This window comes from Phacochoerus africanus, chromosome 2, assembly GCF_016906955.1.
Source record: "Phacochoerus africanus isolate WHEZ1 chromosome 2, ROS_Pafr_v1, whole genome shotgun sequence".
Taxonomy (NCBI): Eukaryota; Metazoa; Chordata; class Mammalia; order Artiodactyla; family Suidae; genus Phacochoerus; species Phacochoerus africanus.
In genome coordinates, this window is record NC_062545.1 from 182419724 (window position 1) to 182446401 (window position 26678).

Here is a 26678-nt window from a genome sequence, read left to right on the forward strand (position 1 = left end):
TTGTCACTCAGAGAACTAAAGAATACTTAACTAAATAACACTAAACAGCACTTCACACTGGCAGAGCACACTTTTCCATAACTTCATGCTGCCCAAGGGATGCTTTTCTGAGAAAGGAGACAGCTTGTGATGGAGGACCAGTCAGACCTGGTTTCATCTCTGGGTTCTACCCTTTTTGGTTGTGTAAAACCAGGGAAGTTACTTCATGTATTGGTCTGGGATTTTTTTTAAAGTCTTTTTTTTAAAAAATGAATCTTTTTAATTTGAGGTTATTGTAGATTCACACACAGCTGAACTCTCATAAACTTTTTTCCAAGTTTTGTCCAGTGATAACATCTTGCAGAACTAGAATACCGTATCACAGCTGTCAACCCAGGCTGCTGCAGTGACAATGCTAGATCCTTAACCCACTGTACCACAAGGGAACTCTGGTAATTGTATTATTAATTTTTGAGGAACCACCATGCTGTTTTCCATAGCAACTACATCATTTTATATTCCCACCAACAGTGCACGGAGTTCCCACTTTCCCATATCCTTTTCTTACCAACATCTTCCTTCCTTCCTTTCTTCCATCCTTCCCTCCCTCCCTCTCTTTCCTTTTTTTCCTTCCTTGCCTCCCCCCTCCTCTTTCCCCTCTCTCTTTCTCTCTCTCTTTCATAGTAGTCTTACTGATGGGTGTGAGGTTATATCTCATTGTGGTTTTGATTTGTGGACTGGGATCTTACTTGCCAACCACAGAAGCCACTTCAGCTAATTGAAGGATTTATTAAGGGATGATTAAGCTGGACGATACAATTTTAGGAACCTCAGAAGAGCTCTGTGACCCTCTGTAATATCCTATTGAACATAAAATTCCATGTTAACATTTTATCTTAAGCTCTGACCTGGAGAGAAGGCAAATCTCTTAAAGAGGAATGCTATTTAGGCTATAAATGGCATATTAATACAGGACCACAGCATATGTTAGAAAGAGTGCTCATTTGGACCTTAAGAGGTCTGAGTTCAAATCCCATATCCTTACAACTCACTGTATGATCCTGAGCAATTGATTACCTTCTCTCAGCCTCTCTTCTCTGCTAAAGGGAGAGTGAGGTGCATACTCACCATCTAGCTCTGTTAGTATCACATTGCCATAAATACTCTTGAGAGCAGAATTTGGTGAGGAATGGAAAGGAGAAGGCAGGAATGTCCTAGTCCTTTGAAGGAGTATAAAATAACACTTTGGGAAGAAAAGGACACCAAAGGACACCAGAGTGATGGGGGGAGGAGTGCTCTTTCCTGTATCACAAGGGCTGCCATTAAGCGGGGACTCAGTAAAATCATGACACAGTAAGTGACAGAAGAGCTAAGGTTTTGTGGATTACTTAAGTATTTTGATAGTCTCCCTTGGGAAATAGATAGTAATAGAAATAGAAACAGTTATTGAGTAACTGATTCCTGTAATATACTGTAGAAACAAATTTGAATTAACATGCAATCCTTGTTCTCAGACATTAATTCTAGAGGGGAAGAGAGAATATAATTAGAACACAGTGTGACAAGTTTTAATAGAAACAAGTAAAAAGTGTGGTACTATATTATTTTAAGTTATTTGCATTTTGAAGAGTTGTGGAAATGCCAAGAATTAAAAGATTTCTGCAAGTTTTTTGTGGTCTCGTTCCCATCATTACTATCTTAAAATCAAGAAGAGACAGTTTGATAAAGGAGAGTACATTTGTGTTAATTACACAAACACACACACAGACACTCTATTTTTAGTTGGGAAAACAAGATTTAGCTTTTAATGTAATGGGAACCACAGTATGCTCGATAAAAATGAAGACTATTGAGATAACATTGGCAAAGCATTCTTCAGCTTGTCTCCAAAGGAAAAGTGGAACCAACTTTAAGAGTGAGGTCTAATGCCACATTGCACAAAAATCCTTACCAGATCTTCAGGCTGGAAGTGATCACCACTACACTGCCAGTTGGCCAGGTATTAGAGCCATTTGGCCTATTGTCTGTCTCAAATTAGGCTTTGTGCTCACTGAGCTGCTAACTTTGTTTTATTCCTGTTTGTATTGCTCCAAGTCTGCCAAACCCATAGTAGGGAATTGAACATGCTGAGTTAAGCAGAATGTTGGAAGGCTTTCTCAAAGGATATGCCATGGGCAAGAAATCAGAATACATGTGCATTTTCAAAGGCTGAGAGCAGTTTATCATTCGAATTTATGTGTACCACAATGAAAGAGTAGACTATCTGAGTATTGGTATTTGGCTAATCAGAATGGATTAGGTGATATTTCATTAATTGCAAGATATATGTCAAGACTATTTATTGTTGCTTTACCAGATACTAAAACTTTCTCTTTGAGACAGGAGACAAGATGTGGAGTAGAAGGACTTGAGCTCACCTCCTTTCACGAAAACACCAGAATCACAACTAACAGGTGAACGGTTTGGCAAAAAAAGCCTGGAACCTACCAAAAGAAGATATTCTACATCCAAAGACAAAGAAACCACAATAAGATGGTAAGAGGGGGTGCTTCTAAGATATAATCAAATCCCCCATCTTCTATGTGGATGACCCACAAGCTGGAAAGTAATTCTATGGCAGAGGTTCTCCCACAGGAGTGAGTTCTGAGCCCCACACCAGGCTCCCCAGCCTCTGGGGGTCTGGAATCAGTCAGGAGGAAGAGCCCTCAGAGCATTTGGCTTTGAAAATTTCTAACTTGCTATTCTAAAACTTAGTGGTATAGGATACAGAGAATTATGTGGAAATAGAAGGAAAAACTAATCTGCAGAGAATTTATTTAGATGGAGTTCCCGTGGTGGCTCATTGGGTTAACGAATCCAACTAGGAACCATGAGGTTGCAGGTTTGATCCCTGGCCTTGCTCAGTGGGTTAAGGATCCGGCATTGCCGTGAGCTGTGGTGTAGGTGGCAGACACAACTCGGATCCCGTGTTGCTGTGTTTCTGGCACAGGCCAGTGGCTACAGCTCCGATTGGACCCCTAGCCTGGGAACCTCCATATGCCATGGGTGTGGCTCTAGAAAAGGCAAAAAGACAAATAATGATAATAATAATAATTTATTTAGACATTAGTTGCCAGTAAATATCACATGAAACTTCCCTTATTAAGTCTTCCTAAAAAGTTCTGTTTAGATAAAGAGGCACAGCGAAATGGATGTAAAGCAGTTAGACATTTAGTGCCTTTAAAATTCCAACTTTAATGATATGAGAAAATAAGTCACTAAGGGAGTATGACACAGATGATATAATAAGTAACATTCTTGCCTTTTGCCTTGTTTTACATGGCATGTTATTTATTCCCTCTTTAAGGACCATATTGAAAGGGTTCCTACACAACAATTTAGGTCAAACAATGAACTAGGTGTATTATTTGCCTAATTAATGTCTTTCAGCTCCAAATGAACCCTTTTTATCTTCTGGTTTGTTATGCTGGGGCTGGAAGTCTGCACACTGTATTTCCCAGCATCCATTCCAGTTCATTTGGACCGACTGGAGACACTGGGAGAATGGAAAGGAGGAGGAGGAGAAAAAACTTCCTTCTTGTTTCTTGCTATTCCTTAACTATGGAAGTTCTCCCTAGATCCAGCTGCTTTTAGCCCTTCCAGAACCAGCCTTACTACATACCTTCAGAGTAGCCAGCAGCAGCTCCTCCTCAGGGTCTGAGCCCAGCTTCATGGGACCCTGCCCCTGATGAGCTGGTGGCAACTGTACAGAGGCATCTCCCCAAGGTCAGAGCTTCGGTATTGTGGATCTTCTCTGAGCCCCCAGGTTCTAGTAATCCCAAAAGTTACCCTTTTATTTCTCTATCCCTATTGGTGGTAGCTGCTTCTTGCAGTTGTTCTGAGTTTTCTGAGTGTCCTAATTTGCTCTTTTTGTCCTCTGTGTAACATTTCCCTATGTTCATTGTTTTAATTCTGCCCTAGTAAAATGCCTACTCTGCTTTCCTGTTTTGTTGCCTAGACCCTGACTGATCCTAGATTTGGAGCCTAGATACCTAGGCTCGATGTTTTTAAATAATTTGCTGCTTAGACCCTGAGCCTAGATATCCAGGTTCAATATTCTAAAATAATTTACTCACACTACTTTCCTCACTTTCAGAAACCTGGAAGATTTTTGTAATGTATCTGCATTTTGCAAGAGCTGGACTCTTAAGAGTCAAAGAAAAGTTTTCTTAGAGTTATACTCATGAATAAATTACTTCATTACTGACTCACAATGTGCATCCTATTGTAGTTTGATTTAGCAAATATTTATTACCCACCTACTACATGTCAGGAACCGTTCAGTGCTGGGGATGCAACATAAGTGTTATTGTTCCTCATCCTTAAGAGATAATAGAAATACCTACCTATTATATAGTAATAGAAGCTTTAATCAAGGCTATGCAAGAGGCTGTGGCATCCTAGAGGAGACTGTGGAACTGGACTTTAAGGAATTTAAGTGGACATGGGTATCCAGTATGGGTTTTCAGAAACCTAAACTGAGAAATAGTTATGTTATTTGAATCTTGATTCAGAGTCAGTGCTTTATATGGAGCATTTAAACATCAAATGCCTGGGATGCCCTGGTTCTTGGTGGTTAACACGGATCACTGGATTCTGTGTCCTCTAGTCATCACAAGATAACCACAATGAAGTAACCAATCCAGGAAGATTTAGATTTGAGAAACATGACCAGAATGAAGTCATATACCCCCACTTTAATGTCATCTTTAGAATGGGCTAAATCTTACACTTACCAAAATTACTGAGGAAAGAACTTGTGGTTGATGATCATAATGACTTAATGAACCATTCCACTCACACGTGGTGAATGTTTGTTTTTTTTTTTAAGCTTCACCAAGTGGCATTTTATAACTGTGCAGGACATCTGTTACTTTTATCAGCCCAGCATCTTTTTCTCCTTCTTGTCAAAAGCCAGACATCTATTCCTCCTCCTGCTTTGGGTTTCTGCTTCAGCGGGACTATCATTCAAGGTAACATACCCTCTGTGACTCAGGAATGACCAAACCTAGGTTAAGTGGGTTCCTTTCCTGGGAACTGAATCTTGCATGAAGGAACACAGTGCTTTTGGAGTAGATTCCTTTCGCGTGCCCAGAGGGACTCTCCACTGACTGCTGCTCCTAAGTCTTCGCTGAGCCCAGTTCTTCAGCTTCTTTAATCCATCATAACCAAAGGACAGCCAAAGAACCCTGAGACAGGAGTTTAACCCTCAATTATGTTTATTTTGGATACAATTTCCTCTGCCTGGAATGCCCTCTCCTCCCATCTTTACATTTCCAAATACTGTGCTTTAGAGATGTGCGTTGTTTAATGGTTTTCTACATACTTAAGCTACACTTGATAGGTCTCCATATAAGCAGTCGGAAAGGGACTGTCTGGATTCAGACAGACAGATGGACCTGGGATTCATCCCAACTTTCCCGCTAACTTCATGTGTGAGTGTGGCAGCTGCAGATGTGCATTGGTCAGATCTCCCTTTGAGAGAGAACCTGCTACAAGAAATTAGTTAACTTTCAGAATTCACCTTAGCATTGGCCAAGCTTTCCCTGGGCCACTCCCAGCTCAGGACTGAGTTCTGCAGGGATTTGAAACCAGAGCCATTATTTTCCAACAATGGATTCTTCTAGTGGGCAGTCTCTGCTCTGGAGTACCGCCCCCATCAACTGGCCAAGATGTTCTCAGAGCTGCACTGCAGCCTGTCGCTCTATCCAGTCCTCCTTCCTCCTTTTCTCATCTCACACATGTCAGATCTGTGCTGAGTCTCCCTGCTTACCCTGCTCACTGATTCTTCACACAGGTATTTCCCCCAATAAATCTCCTGCACTTCTAATTCCATCTTGCTGTTTGCTTCTAGAGAACCCAGGGTATGACAATGACTAACCTTTCATCTTCTCATTTATAAAATAGGATATCATAGGATAATTAGATAATATTTCTCCCCATTACTGGTCTTGGCCCAGATTCTAATAAATGTTTTAACTGAAGTATAAGTACATACAGAAAAAAAATGCATCAATCATGAGTGTGAAGTTTGCTGAGAAGTGAAAAAACATTTCTAGCACTTCAAAAGCATCCCCTCATGCTTCATCTCAACCATATTCCTTCATTCCTCCTTAAAGGTAACCATCATCCTGATTTCTAACCATAGTTTGCCTGTCCTTGACTTCCTTTAGGTGAAATCTTACAGCATCCTTTGAATGTTTGGATTCTTACAAAGAACCTTATATTTCTTAAGGATTGAAATCCATGTTGTTGTCAGTAGTTTATTCTTCTGGATGGTTCTGTAGTATTTTGAGCTATGAATATACCACAACTTATTTATCCTTTCTACAGTTGGTAGACATTTGGGTTATTTCTGAATTTTGGCGACTGTGAATAATGGTGTAGTGCACAGTCTTTTATGTCTGTTGATGATCCTGCCTTTTAGGTGCAGACCTATGATTGGAAACGCTAGCTTATAATGTATGTGTATGTTCACCTTTAGTTTTTCAAGGGTATTGTACCAATTTACACTCCAATAAACAGGTATGAGAGTTCTGGTTGGTCCATATCCCTCTCAAAACTTAAGATTGTCCTCTGGTTACATTTTAGTTTTTCTGGGGGATGTGTAATAGGACTGTATTATGGTTTTATTTTGTAGCAGCATTATTGTTTTAATTTGTATTTCCCTGGAACTAATGAAGTTATATTTTTTTAAGTGTTTACTGACCCTGTGGATTTTCTCTTTTCTGTTTGGTTTTACGAGGTCTGTCTTACATACCACAAAATTCAGTCATTTTAAGTGTGTAAATAAATGATTTTTAGTAAGTTTACAGAGCAACTATCACTCACAATCTCATTTAAAAATATCTCTATCACCTCAAAAAGAAACTTTATGACCCTCTCCATTCTTCACCTCTGCCTTATGCAACCACTAGTCTACTTTCTCTCTCTGGAGGTTTACTTTTCTGGACAGTTCATATAAATGGAATGGTTACAATAGGTGATCTTTTTGTGACTGGTTTCTTTCACACTTAACATATTTGGGGGGGTTCATCCACATTGTAGCATGGATCAGTACTTTTGTTCATTTTCATTGCTGAATAGTATTCCACACAAGGATATGCTGCATTTTATTTAATTACCAGTTGGTGGATATTTTGGTTGCTTACACTTTTAGGCCATTATGAATAATGATGCTATAGAAACTTGTATACCAGTCTTTGTGTGAACATGTTTTCTCTTGGGCAAATACCTAGGAGTGGAATTGCTAGGTCAAATGATGAATCTATATTTAACATTTTTAAGAAACTGACAAACTCTTACAAAGTGTTGCACCATCCCTACTAGTAATGTGCTAGTGTTTCAGTTTCTCCACCCTCATTTATTGACTATTTGGTTATTACCTTTTGTGGAGAGCTTGTTCAGAATCCTTTGCCCACTTTTCCTTTGGGTTGTCTGCCTTAGTTCTTTAAATTTGGGCATGTCTTTTTGTGGATACATATAATGCAAGGCTCTTTTCTGTTTTGTGGCTTATCTTTTCATCTTGTATAAAGATGTCCCTAGATGAACAGAACATCTTAATTTTATTAAGTCAATTTTAACAACTTCCTTTTATAGTCAGAATCTTTGCTTACACTAAGTTCATGGAGATGTTTTATTTTAAAAGCATTAGTTTTATATATTTTTGATTATTTATAATCTATTTGGTATTTATTTTTGTTTGAGTAAAGTAGCAGTCTAGATTCATTTGATTTTCCATTATTGATTTATATAAATTTTCAATAGAATTTATGGAGTTCCCACAAGTGGCACAGTGGGTTAAAGCAGATTATTTTATTTTCATATCTCTAAATAAGCTATTTCTTGATTTTTAATTTTTAAGGTATTATCAGTTGATTTCCCACTGTAGAGATGAGGATTTAGATAGCTTTTCTACCTCAGCTCCACAACACTATACACTCTTTCAATATGATCTTGTTGTCATTTTGATTATTATTTACTGTTCACATTATTATGGCATTCAACCACTGGTCCTAGCTTACCTTTTCTTTCTTATACAACATTTTGCTTTCCTGGAGTTAACAGTTTCCAGTTTTTTACTTGATTTCAACCATAGGTAAGTTTTTGCTTAGAAACAATATCATCACTAATTGAATCCTTCCACCCACCCAACCCCCCCCCTTTTTTTTTTTTGCTTTTCAGGACCACACCTGCACCAGTTTCCCAAGTTAGGGGTCCAATTGGAGCTGTAGCTGCCAGCCTACATGACAGCCATAGCAACACGGGAACTAAGCCATGTCTGTGACCTACACCACAGCTCATGGCAATGCTGTATCCTTAACCTACTGAGTGGGGCCAGGGATTGAACCCATGTTCTCATGGATACTAGTTGGGATTGTAACCTGCTGAGCCACAACAGGAACTCTGCTCCACCCACTTCTGATTTCAGCCATAGAGGCAGTGGATAGTTCTATTTGAGCTCATTTATCTCCCACTCTCTCAGCTTTGTGTCTTAGGATGTTCTCTGACACTTGGCCCAGGAGTAGGCTGCAACTTGGTGCTTTAGGAGGTAATGCCTCAGTGGCAGCTCAACCAGTGAGGAGTGAGCCTAGATAAAAGATCCAGCCATTTGTTTTTCAGGAGACAACTGTGGGAACTATCACAGAGCTTCTTAGAAGACCTGGTGGAATCAAGCTGCTATTGTCTACACAGCAAGAACTTCAATAACACAACTTTATGTTGATCCTTCCCCTTACTTCGTTTTAACATCACAAATCCCTCGCTTCAATTCTTGGGGGTCTGGGAGGTGTATCAGGTCATTTATTAGTTTAATCTTTCTAAAAAATTTTCTCTGGGAGCTTCTGATGTGCTTCACCACATTCTGTATGCTTGGTGTTATGTCATCCTTGGATATCTCATCACCGTCTTCCGGGGACTTTCTTCATCTCTCTCCTATGCTGAATCTTAGTCTTTGCACTTTCGTCTTCATTTTGCTTGGTTTATGCCCTTATTTTTATGAAGCACATTCTCTAGTAGTTTATTGAGAAAGACCATATGGGAGGTAAAGTTTGTGAGACCGTGTACAAATAAAAATATCTTCATTTTACCCTTAGATTTGATTAGTAGTTTATTTGGACCCAGAATTTTAGTTTGGAGATTGCTTTCAGAATTTCAGAGGCACTGTTTCTGCTGAAATGTGAAGCTATTCTGATTCTTATTCCTTTTGGTATATTATGTGCTCCTTTTCTTTGGAAACATAACGGATCTTCTCTTTGACCCCAACATCCCTGAAATTTCATAATGATGTGCTTTGGTATAGGTTCCCCCCCCCCCATTACTGTGTTCTTTCAATCTAGAATCTAAACTTCTTTAGTCTTGGAACTATTTCTTGAACTTAGGAGGTAATGCCTCAGTGGCAGCTCAACCAGTGAGGAGTGAGCCTAGATAAAAGATCCAGCCATTTGTTTTTCAGGAGACAACTGTGGGAACTATCACAGAGCTTCTTAGAAGACCTGGTGGAATCAAGCTGCTATTGTCAGAAAAGAACTGTTTTCTGTTCTTTCTAGAACTCTGGGAGATTGGATATTGGGCCTCATGGGCTGTTAATTTTCTTAAAATTTTTCCCCCAATATCTCCATTTCTTTTTATTTTCTGAGAAATTTCATAAACATTATACTCTATATCATTTACTAAATTATTCAGCCATGCTATATTTTTTTAAGAGCTCTGTTTATTGAAAGGCCTTTTAAAAGTATCCTACTCTTGATTCATAGTTGCAACATCTTTTTAAAAATACTTTTTTCTTTTTTTTTGTCTTTTTGCTATTTCTTTGGGCCGCTCCCATGGCATATGGAGGTTCCCAGGCTAGGGGTCGAATCGGAGCTGTAGCCACCAGCCTATGCCAGAGCCATAGCAACGCAGGATCCGAGCCGCATCTGCAACCTACACCACAGCTCACGGCAACGCCAGATCCTTAACCCCCTGAGCAAGGCCAGGGATCGAACTCGCAACCTCATGGTTCCTAGTCGGATTCGTTAACCACTGCACCACGATGGGAACTCCCAAAGATACTTTTCTTTTCACATTTTCTTCATCCTGCATAGTCTGTTTCCTTTCAATGCTTTCCCAACTGTTTTCTCTCTTTCAAGTTAGAGGCTTTCCTCAGATATTTTATAACTCCTGGTTGTTTAATCATTTTTAATAGCACAAGATTAAAAGATAATTCCAAGTCCTGGATTCATGCATGGGGTGGTGGGCACATTATGATTTTCACTGTAGAGTTATCTAGTTGAGCAGTTTAGAACACCCTTGATGTCAGGATCTCTTTAGGTCTTTCCACTTGCACTGGCCAGATGGCACAGAGAAGACTCTTCCAGTACTGTTAGGATGGGGAGAGCTGGCTGCCAAAATTCACTAAGAGGAGGAGGATACTGGTCTTTTGATCCAGAATGTAACTATTTCCTGTTTTGAGAATGGTCCCCTGCCATCTATTGTATTTAGTGTCCTTCAGTTTAGAGGCCCCATTTAAAATACCCAAAATGAACAGCGACACACTTACTGAAATCATGTGCATTTTTAAAGGACAATACTTTATATTTCATTTGTATAACATTTTATTGTTTGCATATTGCATAGTGAAAAGAACAGAGTCACAAGACTCATGGTCTGGCTCAACCATTAACTTGCTGTGTGAATTGGGTAACTCTCTTAACCTTGCTAACCCCCCTCTCTCCTTATCTGAAAAATGGAGATGATGATAATACCTACTATACAGGATCGCCAAAGATTGAATGAGATAGTTATACTGTCTTCCTCTCAAGGAATTGCTCAAAATGCCTCTACAGTTTGCTACTGCCAACCTGTGTTAATCATCTCAATAGTAACTGGTCTCAATAAATGTGTTAAGACAAGAGGTACCAAAGTGACACTTTAATTTTGAATGCTAACAATAGCAGAAAGGAAGAAAACTCAACAATGGCCCTATCCTTTCTTATTTTTAAAATACTGGCTTTTATAATACTATCCCATCAGGAATTAAATTTCATTTAAGGATTTTTTTTCTTACAACTACTCAAAATGAATACTTATATATGTGAAAAACCCAAGAATACATGTGTAGTTACTTTACAGTTCCCCCTCTGGTATAGTATAAGTAAAATACATATCATGGGCAGTTAAGTACTTTTCCCTCCTACATTAGGGATGATAATATATATGAAGATTAATTTCTTAAGCATTATCCCTAATGTAAAGAAAAAAAAAATCACAGGTGTATTATACTGCTTGTCGAGAATACATACACACGATAGTAACATCTAGACATACATACTTCTTCTAACAATTTCAACCATCATCAATATTTTCTACATGACCCCCCTAACAACTATGTGTAGTTGAAAACATGTAACTCCCTTTTAAGGCAATTCTGGATGATATTATATTACAAAATACTTGTGTTAAATAAAACTGCATGTATGTATTGAACCTCCAAACACAGCCTTTAACGCTTCAAAGTACTAGTCTTAAAAGGTAAACAAAGTTTTTATACATTATAAAAAAATTTAAGCTGCTCTGCAACCCTCCTTTACTAAAAGTTAGATACATTACACCACTCCAGCAAGAGATTAATAAATAAGGATTAAATATTCTATTTTACAAAAACATACAGAATGGCCAATGTAAAAGTGAAAGGCTTATCTGATAATTTCTTTATCAAATTATGTTCATTAAGAAGGAATAAAACATGGTATAAAATGAGAAAACTGTCACTAAATTCCTCTCTCTGAAGATAATCACGAGTTGCTACCTAAAAATATCATGGCACCCTTGTTACAAACATTATTTTTTTTTTTAAAAAAAGACTGTGTTTCCTAGAACTAGAGGACTATTTGTCTCATAGCTTTTATTAAGCAAACTTGATATAACCACCACACAGTGGCAAGAGATAGACTAGCTGTTTCCAGCTACAGAAAATATTGTAAAGTACAGATCATTTGAGATATAACCCATAACAAATTAAAGCAAATGATACTGTAGTTTGTACTGAATTTCCTTAAGACATCTTTGCTTTCAATGGGGTGTGTATTGATTTTCCTGTCATTTGAGACCAGTTTCTGTTGCTTAGTAACTATTTTCATGTCCAGCCAAGATGTAAAGATTGCTGTGTGCAGTAGGATTTTCTGTTGGCCTGCTTTCCAAAACGACAACCCTGCAATTAAACCAAAACAAAAGTCTTGTTAAAGGAGTAAAATCAGAGATTTCATCTTCAAGCACTAACATCAAACCAGGAAGGAATATCATTGTTCACATTCACATGAGATTACACAGAGATCAGAGATGTACAAATTCAGCTCTACATTTTGTAGCTTAAAAACAGAACTGAATAAGAATTGATGAATTTATGAATATAAAATACTGAAGACTTTCAGGATAGTCTCATCTTATTCCAGCTAAAATTTACTTACTCATATTTGCCAGCAAAGATATAATAATAAGCTTTAGAATGTACACTCACAGAAGGGGATGGAAGATAGAGTGAGAGAATAAAACAAGATTTTAAGAGACACCCACTTACACTGTTGTTCAAGGTATTTGAAAAGAAATAGTTTAAAAAAGTATGAAATGGGGCCATCTCCCTTGTCTCTGGAACAAGGGTGGGGAAAGAGTTTAATGAAAGGACCAATAGGAAGAAAAACCAAACAAGCATCGTGTTATAGGATCTACATAGTGGAGAAAACAGGTACGAGAACAAAATAAAAAAACAATATACCCATGCAGAGAAAAATGTCTAGAAGGGAAGTGGACGTGGGGGCTGGAATTTGCATAAATACTCTATACTCTTCTAGTGTATGAATTTCCTATGGCAAGCATATTACTTTTGAAATGAAAACAACAAAAAAGTAACAGACACTTAAGTTATGCATGACAGAAAAGGGGAAAATAAAATTACCCATATAATTCAACTGCCCAGAGTTTACCATTATTAGTATTCTGACATACTTAGTTTTTTCTCCTAGACACTAATACTTATATTTAAACAATATGATTTTAAAAATCACTTTAAAAATTAAGACAGGAGTTCCCATCATAGCTCAGTGGTTAACAAATCTGACTAGTATCCATGAGGATGCAGGTTTGATCCCTGGCCTTGCTCAATGGGTTAAGGATCCGGTGTTGCCATGAGCTGTGGAGTAGGTCGCTGATGCGGCTTGGATCCTACGTTGCTGTGGATGTGGCATAGGCTGGCAGCTATCCCTAGCCTGGGAACCTCTATACACCACAGGGGCGGCCCTAAAAAGACAAAAACAGCAACAACAAAAGAGCCTGGAATATGCCATGGTAATAAGGACATAAACACCTATATTAACAAGTTTTGTCTTGTCTGAGTTTATCTCTGGAATCACGATCCTCACACTGAGAAAAATGTGTAATTGACTAAAATATTTCTCAATAAAGATATGGGGAAATTTCTCAACAATTTGGAGTTTTATTTGACATGCACAAAAATAAATAAATGAACAAACCAAACAAAAACAAACACACAGATACTGAGTGGCTACCAAGGGGAAGAGGTAGGGGCAGAGGGAGAGCGAATGGGTAAAGGAGATTAATTTTACGGTGATGGAAGGAAACTAAATTTTTAGTGATGAGAACACTATGGGGAATACAGAAGTAGAAATATAATGTACACGTGAAACATTTATAATGTTATAAACCAATGTTACGTTGATAAAACAAATATACTGAAAGAAGTTTTGTGTGAAACACAGTGAGAGGTTGACAGTACAATTAAAAATACAATCGCTGAACTCCTTTGGTAATAAAATAACCAAACTATTACCTGTCTGATCCTAATAAGCGGAAAACTCTTGTTTCATCTGAAATCTCTTGGGTAACCTGTGAAAGAAAATAGCAACTTAGTCCCATATTATTTAAATAATAATTTAAAAATCATTTAGATAGAGAAATTATTAAACAGAATAACTGCTGACAGACTCAATTCCTCAGATAAAATAAACTTTAAAGTTTTCTTGGACTTATTAGTAGAAACAAACCAACATTTATGAAACATCTGGTACAGGCCGGGCACTTTCCTTAGAAGAACTCTTTATGATACGTATTATCATTCCTATATTAAGAAAAAGCTATGACCCACAGGGGTAAGTTAATTTGCTTGGGTCAAATCACTGGTAGATCCAAGATTTGAACACAGGTTTGCTGTCCTAAACAGCTACTCTTTCTTTATATCACAGTGCAGATGCTTGAGGTAGTGTCCCACAGCCCACCTGATTTCAGCAGAGCTGCAGCCGACTCTCACAGGCACCACTGTCTCCCATGTGTGTACCTGTGCTGTTGTTCCTCTGCTCCATCTTCTCCAAACCTACAGGAGGTACTTACCATGCACAGGTACTCCCAAAGTGTGGGCTTTATACCCCTAGGGGCAACCCTTACTTAATGGGGACAACGGTTGCTGTATAAATGCACCAGCCTTTCCACCTTCAAATGAATCAATTCTGAAGTGTGTTCCACACTGTTCCTCAGCACTCCTACGAGAGAAGGCCCTGGTTGCCTATGGTGGGAACCGGCTTACTAATGCACTCTTCCCTGGCTTTCTGCCCCCTCTATCTTAACATTCCTCACTCTTTCACTGGTTCTCTGGGATCTACTCTCATGTAAACTATTTGTACTTGAGTCCTTTTCGTAGGGTCAGCTTTTAGAGTAGCTCAAACTATGATAGTGCGGATATAAAGTAAGTATAAAACAGTATTTTATCAGTGAGTTTACAGTCTAGCTGGGAAGATGGAATTAATAAACTTGAATCAAAAAATAAATTTTGGAGCTCCCACTGTGTTGCAGTGGGTTAGGAATCTGACTGCAGTGGTTTGGGTTGCTGTGGAGGTGCAGGCATAATCCCTTGCCCAAGGGTTAAAGGATCCACGGTTGCTTGGATTCAATCCTTGGCCCAGGAACATCCATATGCCATGGGTGTGTCCATAAAAAAATAAATAATATAAATCTGGTGTCATACTAAGTGGAGCTGATTTTCAGAGTATTAGATTCAGACATGTTTTAATCATTGTGAACTGGAGTGGCTGAATATTATTTAGGCTAGGCCCAAATTGAGGATGAGAACATAAGCAAAAAGCAATAGGTAAGAAAGATTACTTAAAAATTCCTAGGAAGGGAGTTCCTGTCGTGGCGCAGTGGTTAACGAATCCGACTAGGAACCATGAGGTTGCAGGTTCGGTCCCTGCCCTTGCTCAGTGGGTTAACGATCCGGCGTTGCCGTGAGCTGTGGTGTAGGTTGCAGAGGCGGCTCCGATCCTGCGTTGCTGTGGCTCTGGCGTAGGCCGGTGGCTACAGCTCCGATTGGACCCCTAGCCTGGGAACCTCCATATGCCGCGGGAGCGGCCCAAGAAATAGCAAAAAGACAAAAAAAAAAAAAAAAATTCCTAGGAAGTAGAATTCACATTTGATATGGTAAACAACAAGTATCTTAGATTTCCAACCACAGGAGTGATGCGACGAAAAGAGCCTTAAGGACAGTTAATCTTATGGCATTAAGTAGGGTTGTAGGCTTCATTAAGTGCATGGGGCTGGTGACATTAGTGACATAGGTCAGTAACTAGGTACACCGACGCATTCAAAGACAGCTGATTTAAACTGTTTTCACTTGGAAGCATTCTAATTCCACATTCATATAAGAAGTGGAAATGATTATATGTAAATAACGGTGTAAAGGTAATTCAAATAAAAGATTTTAAGTTTCAGAATAAGTCCATAAGTTTGTACAAGAAGTACACAGGAACTCATACCAGTGGGAAATGTTTCTGTTGGTACTCTCTTAACTATTAGGATCCATCCATCAAGGTGGCAGCCCAAGTCACATTCCCTACCTGAAATATATCCTGATTATCTCAGTAGAAGTGATTTTTTTGGAGACCCTTCACATACAGGCTCTCGCTTAAAGAGCTCCATACCTCTGGGTAAGTTGCTTAACTACTCTGTGCCTGTAAAATCAGGAATATGAATAGTACTAACCTAACTGGATTATTTTGAATAGTACTGAAAACCTCACTATATTATTAGCCTTAATTAAGCTAATATTTGTAAAGTGCCTGGAACACAGACATCATAAAGATTTAATATTATTTATAATTATTTATCATTATATCTTCAGTGCTTTTATAATAGTGTCTTGCATATAGTTGGTACTCAATATTTAGTAAATGAGTTTTCGTAGATTTTCCTTAGTCTAGTGATCCAATATATAAAAATTTAGAATTTTAAAATATAACATTAGAAAAGCTTTATAGCTTATGGAAAAGGCTCATTAAATTTAGAAAAGTTTAGTAAGCTTGTCAACCATATCTATAAATTACAAATAAAAGGACTAAAATTGGGTAAACTCATGTTTGACAATTCCTGTGGCCACTGAGAATACAATAAAAACAAAACTGAACATTATTTGAAGGGAAAAATAATGGCAGTTTTTTCTACCAGTTCATAGCACTAAAGGCACTAAACATAGTAATACTGGTTCAGAGAGAAATGAATGTTTTCAAGATATAAAATCTTTTGTGGGTATCACTGGAGGTAATCTGAGAAACCTTACCTCATCCGATTTGAAGCTTTTACCCTGCATTCCATGTTTCCAGAAAGCCAACACACTGTCTTGAAGGCATACTAAAAAAGATAAGGGAGAATGGAACTAAAATAAAGCACAGAGTAGTCCATTACATGTTCTCCTTCACTGTTTTAAATAAATGGTAATACGAGTCTGTTTAAGTGCTTGGTACAAAATTCCACTATCTAGATCATTAGTTCCTCAAATTTTTGTGGCTAAGTCATGCCAAAGGTCACATAATTTACTGAGGCAGGGTCATGCAAGTTTTCAAAACAGGCATTTATTTAAAAATGAGCTAATTTCTGATGAGCTGGATATCAGCATATTAATTTTTCTTTCATGTGCTATTTTGTTTTAGGTAAATAAAGTAATAAAAACAATTTTTTTTTGGATAAAAAACATGATTATGACTATTCAAATACTGTCATATATTGAGAAGTAGCTATTAAGGAAGCATTTTTTACATTCACATTTCCCCTTTTACAAAATTAGTTTTTAAAAATAAACCTGTCTCATAATCTGGAATTTAACCACACATTGAGTATTTATGATCAGTCCGCCAACTCCTATTTAGAGGGGCTGGCTAGAGGCTCTCAGTTACACTATTCACAGATGCTGCCCGGGCCCCCATCAGGCCTCTGGAGCCCCAGGGCCTTTGCCCTGGCCTTGCAGGCCCCACCCCATAAAAGTGTTGATAGATTTGAGCCAAGCTTGCCTACCTTCCTGATGGCTTTAGATTCAGAAACAACCATGACCCCAAAGTGTGGCCACCTTGTGACATGCCCTGTCCCCTCTCACCTATGTCCCACAATCCCTGGGGTGGCCTGAAGGCCCTGGAGGGAAACTGTGTTTTGTCCCTAATCACAGGCCTGGGCCCACTGAGGAACCCAGATGGGGTCACTTAGTGGCTTATAAACAGAGTCACTTAGTGCCTGATTTTAGGGGGGGCAGCCTCTTGGCAGGAGGCTGGATCATTAAAGCACAGTGAGAGAGGGAGGAAGAGTGAGGGAGAGGACCCATCTGATTGTTGGAAAGGTAGCCATATGCCCTATACCAGTAAAGGTGATAGGAAAAGTGACTGAAATTTATGATACTTCTTACGAGAATATTGATTTTATAAAAATAAGAATGTTCTGGAAATATAATTTAGCTCAATAAACACAGAAGTATTTTACAATAACAAATCACAAAAGTTTCAGTAACCATCAAATTAAAAAAAACAGTTACTGGCTTTATTTTTCAAAGGTAACTTAAGGGACTCTTTTTATCCAGGAGGATCCTTGTAATTATTCCAAGGTTCACTTTTGGAAAAAAGAGATAGTAGCCTAGGAGGAAGATACTTTTGTATAACAATTAAAATTTCCTAAAAATTTTGGCATATATGAAAAAGTTATTAGTATGTTTCAGTTAAAATTAAGAGCATCTGGAGTTCCCATTGTGGCGCAGCAGAAATAAATCTGACTAGGAACCATGAGGTTGCAGGTTTAATCCCTGGCCTTGCTCAGTGGGTTAAGGATCCGGCATTGCCATGAGCTGTGGTGTAAGTTGCAGATGCGGCTCCGATAAGACCCCTAGTCTAGGAACCTCCATCTGCCGCAGGTGCAGCCCTAAAAAGACAAAAAAAAAAAAAAAAGACATAAAATTTAGAGGTTCTAAAGATCTGTATGTTGGAATCTCTATTGAAAGTATTAAATCTTAGGAACTGGCATGCAACATCTAGCATATAAAGGAATAAAAGAAGTAACTAGTTACAAAATTCCTTTTGTTGTGGCAACTACAGAAAGTTTAGGTTTTCTGTTTGAATAAATTAAAATTTCCAATCAGGAGTTCCCGTCGTGGCGCAGTGGTTAACGAATCCGACTAGGAACCATGAGGTTGCAGGTTCGGTCCCTGCCCTTGCTCAGTGGTTTAACGATCTGATCCGGGTGTTGCCGTGAGCTATGGTGTAGGTTGCAGACGTGGCTCGGATTCTGCGTTGCTGTGGCTCTGGCGTAGGCCGGAGACTACAGCTCCGATTCGACCCCTAGCCTGGGAACCTCCATATGCCGCAGGAGCGAATCAAGAAATAGCAAAAAGACCAAAAAAAAAAAAAAAAATTCCAATCATAGGCAAATTATTTCTATGTAGGATGTTTACTGGGAGGGATGAGTGTACTTTGTATAGGGCAAAACTGCATGTGACAAACCATTAAAATACTGAAAAATAAAAATCTTTCTAAATAGTGTTACAAGTCTACATATTTAATTATAAAATACATACATTTTTATGGCCCAATTAAAATTGCCAATTTTGTTTTAACTGTTTTTGACTTATAGTAGGATCATATCATAAATTGTTCAAAATGTTTCCACCCACTGTACTTTTTCATAGATTTTATCACCACCAAGGAAAATACTTACTGACATATAAACAGTGAGGATGCAAACAATAATAAAATGTAGTAATTTTAATCATTACAGAGTAAAACACTCAATGACAAGGAACAGATTAAAATGGCCTGCTCCTATGGGAAACTAGTTATTTATATATAAAAAGACCAAGAGCAAAAACCATGAACACACACCAACCAGAATCTTACACAGCAAAGAATTCTAGCATATCTAACACTGTTAATCACATCACACAAATACCTTCATGATTTGGAAAGAACTGGAAGAAATATAATTCACTTGATGCAGCAAAGGGAACAATTAACAGAATTTTAAGAAATGATTTGACGTTTTGAACAGAAACAAACTCATGGACATAGAGAACAGACTTGTAGTTGTCAAGGGGGAGGGGGAGGGAGTGGGATGGATTGGGAGTTTGGAGTTAGTAGATACAAACTATGGCATTTGGTGTGGACAAGCAATGAGGTCCTGCTATAGCACAGGGAACTATACTCAATTACTTGTGATGGAACATGATGGAAGATAATATGAGAAAAAGAACATATACATATATATAACAGCATATTCCTTTGCTGTACAGCAGAAATTGCCAGAACACCGTAAATCAACTATAATAAAAAAATTAAAAAAGAAATTTCATGTTTTAAATATTTAAGAAACAATAAAAGATTTATTATGTTCCAGACTGCACTGTACAAATACGACAGCAATTAAAAATGAAAATGAAAATGTAGCACTAGTCATGTTTCAAGTACTTAATAGGTGTAGTTAATGACTAGTGTATTTAAGAGCACAGAGAACATTTCTATATCAAAGAAACTTCTATCAGACAGTGCTGGTTTAGATAATCCTAAGTATACAATGAATAAAAACCCAAGTTCTCTAAATGGATTATTTTTAAAAAGGGGGACTTACCTACAGATTCAATGCGAAAATCAAAACTTAGCTCAGAGGCCAGTTTCTTGCTTGACTTTAGTTTTCCTTGTAGATTTACAATTTTTACAAATTCTTTAAAAAAAAGAAAAAACAAGTGAAGACTAAAAATGCAAATCAGTTAAAACAAATGTAATTTGCTATATGGTTTTACATGGCTATAGAACTATACTGTTCAATTATTTCTGATTCAAGAAAGCCCAATGAAAAATTGTCATTAATATGTTCTATAAGAGCACCTCCTTTGGTAAATGGCAATTACACTGCTTTTTCTATTTTTGTCTTTTTGCCATTTCTTGGGCCATTCCTGTGGCATATGGAGGTTCCCAGGCTAGGGGTCAAATCAGAGCTGTCGTCACCGGCCTACACCACAGCCATAGCAAGGCAGGATCCAAGCTGCATCTGCAACCTACACACAGTTCACCGCAACGCCGGATCCTTAACCCACTGAGCAAGGGCAGGGACCGAACCCGCAACCTCATGGTTCCTAGTCGGATTCATTAACCACTGAGCCACGACCGGAACTCCCACTGCTGTTTTTTATAAAATATATTTAAAAAAAAGAATAAAAGAGAGAAAAAAAAGAATATATTCAATAAAGTCTCTCTCTCTCTCTTTTTTTTTGTCTTTTTGCCTTTTTTTCCAGCAGCTTCCCACAGCATATGGAGGCTCCGACGCTAGGGGTCGAATAAGAGCTGTAGCCACTGGCCTACACCAGAGCCACAGCAATGCGGGATCCGAGCCATGTCTACGACCGACACCACAGCTCACAGCAATGCCGGATCCTTAACCCACTGAGCGAGGCCAGGGATCGAACCCCTCAACCTCATGGTTCTTAGTCGGATTCGTTAACCACTGCGCCAAAAATGGGAACTGCAAAAGTCTCATTTTTTAAGTGCATTATTTCTTTAATAGTAGTTACCTAACTACTTAGCAATGATTTGATTTTTTCCCCTTACAAATTATATAATGTACCATAGGTAATATTTGTAGTAATTCTTAATTTATATTATGTGACTAATATTCTAAAGAAGTACAAAGGAGGAAAAACAGTACTCTCAAGGATCATAATTTCTTTATAAGCAAATTGGGATAGAGAGTATATGTGAGTAATTCTATTTCCTTTTCATCTGTTTGTTTTTTTGTTTATTTTTTGCTTTTTAGGACCACACCTACAGCATATGGGAGTTCCCAGGCTAGGGGTTGAATCAGAGCTATAGCTGCAGGCCTACACCACATCTCATGGCAATGCCAGATCCTTACCCCACTGAGCGAGGCCAGGGATCAAACCCGCATCCTCATGGATACTAGTCTGATTTGTTTCCACTGAGCCATGATGGGAACTCCCCATTTGTTTTTTAATTTAACAATCTTATCTCTGACTTGGATGATATCTTCTCTCTGCATTACTCTCTCATCTGTCTATAATGATTTGTTATTTACAGGCCTATCTCCACTGCTGCCTAGTAAAACTGATTTATACCATGTAGTTGACAAATAATTTTTGAAGTCTTACACTGCTCTTTTAAAAAAAAAACCTCAAGAAATTCAACTTTCCATTTACCATGAATAACCGGGAAATACAGACCTAATTAATCAAAGGTTTAAAAATATTTTTGATAAAATACATAAGTCAACAAAATGAAAACTAAGTACAATTTATTTAGGGGTTTAATGTTAAAGGTTAAACTTATTAAAATTAAATTCTGATTATCTGGTTCATCAGTACTGAGTTTTCTACTTGTTTGGGTTAAGAATTTATCAAATTTGCTTAAGAGGAACCAAATAACACTCCAGTCTTATCAGTATTCAAAGTATCAAAAGAAGGAATAATGGGAAAATGAAACACTTTGGGGTTTGGTTTACTTATCTATAATATCAGATGATCTTTATAATTCTGTAAGGCAAATCTACTAGGGATCCCTTTGGAGAATAAAAATTAAGACAAAAACATAGGCAAATTCAGTAGTGGAATAATTTAACCCTAAAATCTATGGGCAACTTTTAAAATATTGGAGTGGGAGTTCCCATTGAGGCTCAGTGGAAACAATCTGACTAGCATCTGTGAGGATGCAGGTTTGATCCCTGGCCTCTCTCAGTGGGTTAAGGATCTGGGGGCAGTGGTGCAGGTTGCAGATGTGGCTTGGATCCCACCTGGCTGTGGTGAAGGCCGGCAGCTCTGATTCAACCCCTAGCCTGGCAACCTCCATATGCCGCACATGTGGCCCTAAAGAGAAAAAAAAAAATGCAATGAATGAAACCATAGCAAACACTGCCATATTTCAACTATAAGTGCAATCTTGTGCATTTCACTTGCAGGATTCATGCATAAAAGTAATATGGATTTTAAGAATTAGAGTGCACTGTTTGTAATGCTCAAACAGAGCAGGTGCTCTGTTTACCTGTTGTTAAAGTTTTTTGCCTCTACACTGCACATATAGTACAATAATACATCTATCAATAGCATCTCTCTTTGCATTGAAAGAATCACAACTACCAAGTGAAGGTGTCAAATCCATTTGTACATTAGAATATCACACTGACATGATTCCAAAAGTTCATGTTATATAGTGACCATATTAGTGTAACCTTCTATTTTTCATCATTTACAATGAATTACTTAAAAAATCCTCAGAATAGTTTATATGGAATAATTTTATACAGAATTTTACCCCAAGATTACAGCAAACTGTTCTAATACAGTTGTCTCTCAGTATCCACAGGGGATTGGTTCCAGTACCCTTCACGGAAACCAAAATCTACAATGTTCAATTGTCTTATATAAAATAGCTCAGTATTTGTATACAACCTATACGCATCCTCCCATATACTTTAAATTGCCTCTAGATAGCCTTATAATACCTAATACAAAGTAAAAGCTATATAAATAGTTGTCAGGTATTCAGCAAATTCAAGCTATGCTTTTTTTAAACTTTCTGGAATTTTTTTCTGAATATTTTCTTTCTCTTTTTTTTTGTCTTTTGTCTTTTTAGGGCCACTCCTGTGGCATATGTTAATCTCCAGGTGAGGGGTCGAATCAGAGCCGTAATTTCCGGCCTATGTCACAGCCACAGCAACTCGGGATCCGAGCTGCTCTGTGACTTACACCACAGCTCACAGCAACGCCGCCGGTTCCTTAACCCACTGAGCAAGGCCAGGGATCAAGCCTGCATCCTCATGGTTACTAGTCTGGTTCATTAACCACTGGGCTACAACAGGAACTCTATCTCAATATTTTCAATCCATAGTTAGTTGAATGCATGATGTGGAACCCATGGATACAGAGGATTGACTGTGTATTTCCAAGTAGGTCAAACAAAGACAAAGATCAAAGAGGACAGTACTGACAAAAAGATCAACAATTACTCTATCTTTAGATTTATATTTTTCATCAATAAAACAAGGCCACTTAAGGTGGAAAAGTGAAAATCTACTCTATTAATTCTATTAGAATCAATTCCATGAAAAGATGTTATATCAAGTAGTATACTTAGAATAAACTTTAAAATAGTACTTACTATCTAAACATACTAAAACAGTATCTCTCTCCAATTGTGTTACATGAATGGAATCCAGCTGTTGGCTGCCTTGAGGGAAAAAATAGAAAGCTACAGTTATACGACATGCTTTAAAAACTAGAACTTAGAAAAGAAATACAAATTCTGACTTTTTTTCTCTGATTTTTAAACTAGTCTTTAAAATTTAACACATAAATTATATTTTCTAATTATCCTCTCAAAAATGGATGTAAGTCAATTTAAAAGAAAAAAGGAAGTCCTAAGTAAGGCCAACTGGGCTGAGAAAGGTTCAATGTTATATTTAATTAATATCTCAGCTAGTTCTGGAAAGGTGAGTTATAAAAACAAAATGAAGCAAAGGGTAAACATGGGGGGAAAAAAGTAATATGCGTGCTATACAGTGACAAGATTTTGTCCTGCGTTTTACAGTAGACAATGGGAAGATGGAAACAAGATCAGTAAGGTGGATCACAGTGTCCCTGGGATAAAAATAAGTAATGTCAGTAATTCAAAAAAAGCAAAGGATTAATATGAAACTATGATCAAAGAGGAATTCTCCTGGTGTGTGTGTGTAAGTGGTGGGAGTTCCTTTATTAACAGGACACCAAGTAGTATAATGAACAATACTGTCAACAACATCTTTCCAGGAAGTAACTTTCATCACTTCGCTGATATTCATTAGGGCTACTTCTCTTAACATCTGCTTGTAGAAGTGATGACATTTTAGCCTCTTGGAACACTTGAATAGTCTAGCTGAAGCTAAGAAAAGATTTATTTAGAGCAGTTATTCTTAATTACGTCTTTTTGGGAAGCCCATAAAACCTCTCTCCCTTAAAAAATGCACATCCGAGCATAAACACAAAATCTTATACATTAATTCTGGGTGACTGTGGACCTTCCAAAGCCCACATACAGGGAAGAATCCTGATGTACAGAATTGGTAAACTCTCGTTCCTAAGGCAACACTGCAAAAAATAGCTGTTCTCAGTAAATCTACGTTTGTGCATTTATTCAACAAGCATTTACTGAGTGCTGATAATATGTGCAAATAACTAAGCACCATCCTTGGAGATAGGGATACTGCAATAATAAATCAAACTAAGACTAAAAGAGTCTTGGAATAAAATTTCATTTTAATTTTTAACAACTGTTGCCAATTTCAATGGAGGCCTCAACGATGAACATGGCTGAGAGGTAGATTCATAATCATTTGTGAAAAAGGAGAAGCCTAATAAGGACAATTTCTGCTTTAGGGTGATCTGAATGTTTACCCTTGGAGTTCTGGGTCTCCTCAGGAAGTAATCTGGGTCTGATTTAATTTTAGCCTAGATAATGTTAAAAGCTGGTAGAACAGTGTGCCTCTGGCATTAAAAAACAAAACAAAAAACAAAAAACCCTAACTCCCTACTCTCTCCCCTAAATTCACAAGAAGACTCATTGAATGCCTAGCCTTAAGCAATGTATCCTCCAAATACATCACAAGGAAAAAACAGTTGCAAATTCACAACTATTAGATAATATATGAAATGACTTTTCATATTAGATAATATACGAAATGACTTTTTCTACATTATTATTACACTAACCAGTTAAAAAAAATTAGGGCTTTCTGCCAAACATGACCTTGGTTTTTAAACTAATCCTTATTTTTAGCAATAAGTACACGATTAGAAACATATTTCTATTTGGGCTGCTTGTATTTCATGATAATAAAACAATATCATTTGCATCTTTCTGTTAGCTATGCCAGGAGGGTATGCATCAAACTCAATCAAAAGCATTAAACTAAAAAGGAAGGTGGGTGCAAGTGGGATTAGAGAGTAAAGAATACATTCCTATTTTATTCTACTATAAATTATGACTTGGTCCATAAAGACAGTGTAATAGTCCAGAGCATGATGGAATTGGCTTGTACTGAACTGATATATTTTCAGGAATTTTGTGAGCCAGATGACATCAAGTTGGTAGTGTGAAACTAGCTGTGGTGGGTATTTTTATAGCACAGAACTAGGCAACTGCTAACAAACCAGGCTTCTCTGCATCCCAAGAGTCTGTTGTTAAACATTTACGAGGAAACCGCTAGTTCATAATTTCAATAGCTGGGCTGTATAAAGAGTTCTTGTAATTTAGCCTATAAATGATCAAAAGCCAAAGATATGATACTTCTAAGACACTTCTTCACAATGTGATGAAGAATATTAAAGTGGTCAGCAATGAAATAGTTATAGCTAAAGCTTGCTTGGCTTTACCTGAAGAAATGGCTTGGTAAATCTGCAGTGATAATACATTAGCACAACAAAAACAGTAAACTAGAATACCATTTTCATTTTACCTATTATCTAGATTTTTTTTCATGAATTCTTGATTGATTTGTTCCAATTTTAAAGCTTGAAAATAAACTTCCCAATCTTTGCAGAGCTTTCACTGAGACATGTTTGATAAAATCCTAGACTAACAAAACAATCTCAGAAAATGCAAGAAATATTTTCCTATATCTTAAATGGTAAAACGTGGAGGCCACACATGATAAGCTTCTTCAAGTCTGAAAAATACTACAACTCAATGATTTTAAGGAGTGTGTGTGTGTGTGGGGGGGGAATGATAGGAAAACCCATACCACACCACAGAAGTGACCTAAGCTGTTGCAGTGACAATGCTGGATCCTTAACCTGCTGTGCTCCAAAAGAATTCCAAAAGCTAAGACTTTTAAATGTCAGGAGTCATTAAAATTTTCTTTGGTAAATACTTTGTATCAGTGCCTCTGTAAAGAAAGATCATAAACTACATTAAATGATCCTTTGTAGGCTTACTTGGGAAACTATGTTCTGAATCTTTATTTAGAAGAGCCATGAAGGTTGAACTCTTCTGCTTCTTTCATGGGCAAAAGCATCAATTTTGTAACATAAAGTAAAAGACACTTACCTGCACCAATTTCTGTAAACCATGAAGACGCAGAGTTCAAATTGATTGTCTCAAACTGAACTACCTGATTTGGTTCAGTGCCCTTGCTAATAGCTACACAGACCATAGGGTATTCCTGTTCTGGTATTACCAGCATTTCAAAAACATTCAAAGGACTTGGTAAAGGAAAATCAAAGTGCTGCAAAAAATAAACAGAAGTATAATTTAGAATATTTCCCCATTCACAGTATTGTTCAATAAATTCATCAGAAAAGCTTTCACTTTCTTGATCTATTTCTAAAAAAGGAC

At 37.5% G+C, this 26678-nt stretch overlaps 1 protein-coding gene and 1 long non-coding RNA gene across 2 annotated transcripts in view; one reads left to right on the forward strand and one right to left on the reverse strand.

Annotated features, from left to right (window-relative positions):
• Positions 1–538: 538 nt before the first annotated feature.
• LOC125119806 (uncharacterized) lies at positions 539–9112 on the forward strand. The gene is made up of 2 exons (XR_007133178.1): positions 539–2514; positions 8641–9112. It is a non-coding gene; the product is annotated as an uncharacterized LOC125119806 (long non-coding RNA).
• Positions 9113–10589: 1477 nt separating this feature from the next.
• MAP4K5 (mitogen-activated protein kinase kinase kinase kinase 5) overlaps positions 10590–26678 on the reverse strand; it is a 132501-nt gene continuing 116412 nt past the window's right edge. The window contains exons 28-33 of the mRNA XM_047767294.1: positions 26391–26568; positions 23469–23537; positions 19933–20025; positions 16616–16686; positions 13841–13896; positions 10590–12208 (exon numbers count right to left, since the gene is read on the reverse strand). Of these exons, the coding sequence (XP_047623250.1) occupies positions 12121–12208; positions 13841–13896; positions 16616–16686; positions 19933–20025; positions 23469–23537; positions 26391–26568 (555 nt within the window). The 3' untranslated portion in view covers positions 10590–12120. The remainder of the gene's footprint in view (positions 12209–13840; positions 13897–16615; positions 16687–19932; positions 20026–23468; positions 23538–26390; positions 26569–26678) is intronic.